Raw genomic sequence first — 6,574 nt, 5'->3', positions numbered from 1 at the left:
CGAAACAAAGACTGTGCTTTGTTGGCAGAAAACTTAGAAGATGCGACAAACTCACTACAGAGACAGCCTACATTACACTTGTGCTCCCTGTCCTCGAATATTCCTGCGCGTTGTGGGATCCTTAATAGGTAGGATTGACGAGGACATCGAAAAGTGAAAAGAACGGCAGCTCGTTTCGTGTTAGCGCGCTATAGCGGCGAGAGTGTCACTGACACGATACACGAGTTGGGGTGGCAGTTACTGAAACAAAGACGGTTTTCTTTGCGGCGAGATCTATTTACGAAATTTCAATCACCAACTTTCTCTTCCGAATGCGAAAATATTTTGTTGACACACACCTACGTAGAGAGAAATGCCCATCATAATAAAATAAGAGAAATCAGAGCTCGAACGGAAAGATTTAGGTGTTCCTTTTCCCCACGCGCCATTCGAGAGTGGAATGGTAGAGAAGTAGTATGAAAATGGTTCGATAAACCCTCTGCAAGGCACTTAAGTGTGAATTGCAGATTAACCATTTAGGTGTAGATAAGCTTGTGAGTTCTTTCAACTTGTTTGTTGAGATAAGTGTTTTCACCAAGTGCCCCGTCTATTGTGATGTTATTGAATTCTCACACCTATGTGAGGTCAGGCTCGCCACCGTTCACGCCAGTCAGGTGGGAGCTGAACATTATTGCGTTGTTGGGACAATGTACGGCATCTGCCTCTTAGCAGTCAGTGGTTTGTTTCATTACAGTTTTGGTGGTCACTGATGCCGGTGCTGAGAACTTCTCTGGTAGTGACGCTTTTAAGGCATCTGCGTTCTCTGTCACCACTGCAGTTCACCTTATATCGGATTAGGTACTGTACTCTCAATTGGAAAAACTGAACGAGGAGTCTTGGAAGGTGTAAGGTGTGTTAGGAATTTTTCTGTTCATATTTCTTTTGAAATCCACGTTTTTGTCATTCACGTCCTATTCCTGTCATCCTGAAAGATCAAATGAAAGCAGATTTGGACAGGCTTCAATCTGTGGAATTGGTACAATCTCTTATGGATGGTGAACGGTCGTCTCCTCTGGTTACAGTTCGGAAGCCGTTGGGGAAACTTTGCCTATGTGGCAACTTCAGTACCACTGTCAACACACAGTCAATTGTGGGTACGTACCCTCTCCCACACCAGGAGAAACTGTTGGCGAAAATATCGTGTGGCCAGTAATTTTCCAAAAGTGGTGTGTCTACAGCATATGTGCAGGTTTCTGTGGACGAAGAGTCTCGGCTAGTTCTGGTTTTGAATAGTTTTGGTCTCTGGCAATATTTGCACCTACCTTTTCATGTGGCTAGTGCGCCTGCTATTTTCCAACGGCTTTTGGAGCAACTGAGTATGCCTGTTCCGGGTTGCATTAATTATTTGTATGATGATATTGTTGTCACGGGCTCCTCCACAACCGCTCGCTTGAAAAATTTGTGCACTTTGTTTTCTGTCTTACAGTCTGCAGGCTTAACAGTGTAACCTCGTGAAATCTCAGCTTTTTCCAGACCACACCTCCTCAAACTTTATTAACCTTCCACATATTTATTCTTCATGTCTACATATTTGTTTTTCGGCCTAGTCAACACGGAGACGAACACATTTCTCCTAGCAAGTGAGCAGTCTAGTAAGGGCTTCACTGTAGAGTGCTGTAACTTTGTTGACAGAGCCACAGTCTCACCTCTGCTTGCACCTCTTCGCCATTATCAAAGTGAAATCCGGGTGTTCTTCAAGTTTTGGAAGAAGGTGAAAATCGTATGGGGCCAAGTCGGGACTGTATGGCGGATGACCGATGACGGTGAACCCAAGGCGTCGCCCTGCTGCAGCTGTCGCAGCGCTCGTGTGTGCTCTGGCATTGTCATACATGTGTGGACGAACTCTTCTACGGTTGTTCAACGGTTGGAAACTCGATTACAGCACGCTGTTTATATCGCGCACTGAGAGGTGCGCTACACAATGTCAAGTTTCGCGCTAGAATTCGGAGCGGCAGGGGGTTGCAATTTGTGTCAGCGAAATGTTGAAGTCGACTGAGTAGTATGCCCGACGTCTGATACATCAACCGATCTCGTGAGCAGAATTAAAAATTCGGAGACATTGCTCTCCAGCACACTCTCGAGCTCTGCGCAACACTGGACTGCTGAAAATAATAAGTCAGTACATGCTTATTTAATTAGTTATAGAGTGCAATACTGTAAAGCGTTAACCACTTTTATTTGACAAAACCAGCTATTACGTTAGTGGAAAACAGTGTGAAATAACTTCTAAATGACTATACAGATTGGAAATAATACTATGCCAGCAAGCAGCTGCAAGATAATTACAATCATTCCACAAAATTCAGGAACAGTTTACTTGCAAAAAAAGCTAGGTGATGTACAATCAATATTTTGAATGAGCTGGAGTGTAACATGATGTCATGTGTGATGAACATTGCCTTCTTGCCATTACTATGTATTTACCCCAACCGAAGATGCCATTGTTTCAGAAGACAATTTCGGATACTCTTCAGAAAACATGACACTGAAAGTTAATTCGTATTATATACAGCCAAAGTGCCTATTAACTTTCTTTATATCAATTCTACTCAATTTCCTTTTGTACCCAATGGAAGCAAATTCATCCTGTAACACGGAAGTTCTCACATTATTACAGTGACAGATATGATGTTCAGTAAATCTTATTTTATAGATCTTCTTAAATTAAATTTTACATCAGTCGATAGAGAATCCATTCATACTAAAATTGTAAAATTAGTTCCTAACCCCTACAATACAGGAGATGACAGTATGATACTTTGATGGCACCCTTGTATGTAATGGAATCGACAGATACCAGCGAATGCATCCACAATTCTTATTAACAGCTGTTTCATATCAGTTGGCATTTGTCACATGAAAATAGTTCATAAGAAAATCTGTATGGTCATAGAGTATATTGAAGAAAAGTAAAGTCATCTTAGGAACCACATTCTGTTCAATTTTCTGGGAGTGACATCTAATTATCATGGATGCCAGAGATAATTGAGATAGAGCTTCATCATGTTGCAAATTAGTATTATAATATAAAAAACGTATGTTAACATACACAAAAAATAAATATAAAATATGTATGTTAATATAAAAAAGTTACCATACGCTTTTTATATTAACATGTGTGAACATACATTTTTTATATTTATTTTATGGTTATGTTAACATATGTTTTTATATTTATTTATGTTTATGTTAACATACATTAACATATGTTTTCATGTTTATTATTATGTTAATGTTATTGTGCAGCTTAACACCCAAAATTAATTTTTTTATTTAAAGTTTGTTTACCATTTTGTTGTGTACTGTCATTTCAAATTTAATTGATTTTTGTTTATAGTGTAATTAATTTATCATAGTGTAAAGCTTAATTTATCTTTGTTCCAAGTTTAATCAATTTATGCAGAAAATAAAGCAAATTTTGCTAATATTTTGGTCTCACAAAACCTCAAAAAGTAGTTTCAAGTTTGCTTAATATTTGTTTAACATTTATTTGTTTACTGTAATTTCGAATTTAATTGATCTTTGTTCTAAGTTTAATTAATTTATCTTTGTTTTAGGACTACCTAAACTATTGTAAAATAAATAAAAAATTTGGTAACACTAAAACAGTGCTACATAAAAATATTGTAAAATATATAATAATTTAAAACCTTCTTCTGTAAATTTGTCCACCATTGTGTTCTTTTACATCTTCTTAATGTGGAAAATCATCTTCATAATGTTTATCGCTACCTTCTTTTTCACTTTCTTCGTTAGAATCCAAACAGTTTTCTTCCAAATTGTTGTTGTTGTTGCGGCCGTCAGTCCTGAGACTGGTTTGATGCAGCTCTCCATGCTACTCTGTCCTGTGCAAGCTTCTTCACCTCCCAGTACCTACTGCAACCTACATCCTTCTGAATCTGCTTAGTGTATTCATCTCTTGGTCTCCCACTATGATTTTTACCCTCCACGCTGCCCTCCAATGCTAAATTTGTGATCCCTTGGTGCCTCAAAACATGTCCTACCAACCGATCCCTTCTTCTAGTCAAGTTGTGCCACAAACTTCTCTTCTCCCCAACCCTATTCAATAACTCCTTATTAGTTACATGATCTATGCACCTTATCTTGAGCATTCTTCTGTTAGCACCACATTTCGAAAGCTTCTATTCTCTTCTTGTCCAAACTATTTATCGTCCATGTTTCATTTCCATAAATGGCTACACTCCATACAAATACTTTCAGAAACGACTTCCTGACACTTCAATCTATACTCGATGTTAACAAATTTCTCTTCTTCAGAAACGCTTTCCTTGCCACTGCCAGTCTACATTTTATATCCTCTCTACTTCGACCATCATCAGTTATTTTGCTCCCCAAATAGCAAAACTACTTTAAGTGTCTCATTTCCTAATCTAATTCCCTCAGCATCACCCGATTTAATTCGACTACATTCCATTATCCTCGTTTTGCTTTTGTTGAAGTTTATCTTATATCCTTCTTTCAAGACACTGTCCATTCCGTTCAACTTCTCTTCCAAGTCCTTTGCTGTCTCTGACAGTATTGCAATGTCATCGGCAAACCTCAAAGTTTTTATTTCTTCTCCATCGATTTTAATACCTACTTCTAATTTTTCTTTTGTTACCTTTTCTGCTTGCTCAATATACAGGTTTAATAGCATTGGGGTAGAGGCTACAACCCTGTCTCACTCCCTTCCCAACCACTGCTTCCATTTCATGTCCCTCGACTCTTATAACTGCCATCTGGTTTCTGTAAAAATTGTAAATAGCCTTTCGCTTCCTGTAGTTTACCCCTGCCACCTTCAGAATTTGAAAAAGCGTATTCCAGTCAACATTGTCAAAAGCTTTCTCCAAGTCTACAAATGCTAGAAATGTAGGTTTGCCTTTTCTTAATCTAGCTTCTAAGATAAGTCGTAGGGTCAGTATTGCCTCACGTGTTCCCATATTTGTATGGAATCGAAACTGATCTTCCCCAAGGTCGGCTTCTACTAGTTTTTCCATTTGTCTGTAAAGAATTCACGTTAGTATTTTGCAGCTGTGACTTATTAAACTGATAGTTCGGTAATTTTCACATTTGTCAACACCTGCTTTCTTTGGGATTGGAATTATTATATTTTTCTTGAAGTCTGAGGGTATATCGCCTGTCTCATACATTTTGCTGACCAGATGGTAGAGTTTTGTCAGGACTGGCTATCCCAAGGCTTTCAGTAGTTCTAATGGAACGATGTCTAGGTTAACTAATACACTTTATTTATTTACATACATTCACAATGTAAAATTTTTAATACATTTTACTTTTGTTAACTAATACATTTTATTTATTTTCTTATTGCTGTCCATTTTTTGTAGGCCATTTAATTTTTAATATAATTTACTTTTGTTAACTAATACATTTTAATTAATTTACTTACATTCAAAAAGTAGCTGAACTGGGTTGCTGAAAGCATAGTGACGTGATTTTTTATTATAGCTATTATTATATTATTTTATTATATTACATTATTATTAGGTAATGGGATAGTAGGATGATTTTGTATGTTTTGGATAATTAGACTAATTTTGTGAAAAATAGAATATGTGAGTGTTAATGAGCAATTTTCTATTTTTTATATAATTGAGGTAGTGAGCTAGAGCATACAAAATCCTGCTACTACCACCACACTTTTTAAGACATTTATCGTACAGGGAGGCGAGACGGCCAGTTTATGTTTCGTAGAAGGCGGTTTGCCACTGGAGGATTCACAAACATCCCACTTTAGCACATTTCGTCGTCCGACTGAAACCACGTTCTAGACATGTCTTTTTTCAAGTCATCAAGCATTTAAAAATCGAATGGTGAAAGACCTGGGCTGTGCGGACAATGTGGGGCGCATGTTATCGTCACTCCAGGGTGATTCGGTCTGACAATAATCGTTAGGTGTTACGACTTATGACGTGTCGCACTCGCTGCAACGTGTCTTCACCGCGCTGCGCGTTGATTGTGGCTCCACGCTCGAGCAGAAGGCCCTGGCACTAGGAGAAGGTCGTCATGGTCTGGCAAACGGCGAAGGCAACAGCACGATAAAGCCCATCCCCATACTGCCAATCAGACGAAGGCTAAGGTGCAGCGATTGGTTAGCAGACACTGCAACATCCTCCTTACACCCTGAATCTTTCAGCATGTGGTTTTCGCAACTTTGGGGATATGAAGAAAGACATGCCTTGGCGTCGGTTTCAGTCGGACAAGGAGATGCAAGAGTGGGTGCAGTTGTGGATCCGTCAGCAGCTGGCGGCGTTCTACGAACCAGGAACTGATCGTCCAGTCTCCCCGTGGGATGAATATCGTGTGGAGATTACTTTTAATGGGAACAATTTCACGGTACCGCTATGACGGGTACTTGGTTCTCACTTGACTGCCCCTTTGCGCCACAATAAACTCCGAAATACGACTTAATTTGCCTTTTGAATGTGCTTGTCCACTCCGTTTTCTCCATACGCAATCGTTATGCAGTGTGTTTATACATTCCAGCCGCTTGGTAGCGCTGCAGTAGCCAAATTGT

General features: G+C 38.9%; 1 protein-coding gene across 1 annotated transcript in view; it reads right to left on the bottom strand.

The window, feature by feature from the left end:
* Window positions 1–2,232: 2,232 nt before the first annotated feature.
* Window positions 2,233–6,574, bottom strand: part of LOC126284828 (hatching enzyme 1.2-like) — a 116,989-nt gene continuing 112,647 nt past the window's right edge. The window contains exon 6 of the mRNA XM_049984050.1: window positions 2,233–2,625. Within this exon, the coding sequence (XP_049840007.1) occupies window positions 2,542–2,625 (84 nt within the window). The 3' untranslated portion in view covers window positions 2,233–2,541. The remainder of the gene's footprint in view (window positions 2,626–6,574) is intronic.

The sequence above is a fragment of the Schistocerca gregaria genome, chromosome 1 (assembly GCF_023897955.1).
Source record: "Schistocerca gregaria isolate iqSchGreg1 chromosome 1, iqSchGreg1.2, whole genome shotgun sequence".
NCBI lineage: Eukaryota > Metazoa > Arthropoda > Insecta > Orthoptera > Acrididae > Schistocerca > Schistocerca gregaria.
Note: the sequence above shows the minus strand (reverse complement) of the source record. Positions and strands in the feature narration are given on the sequence as shown.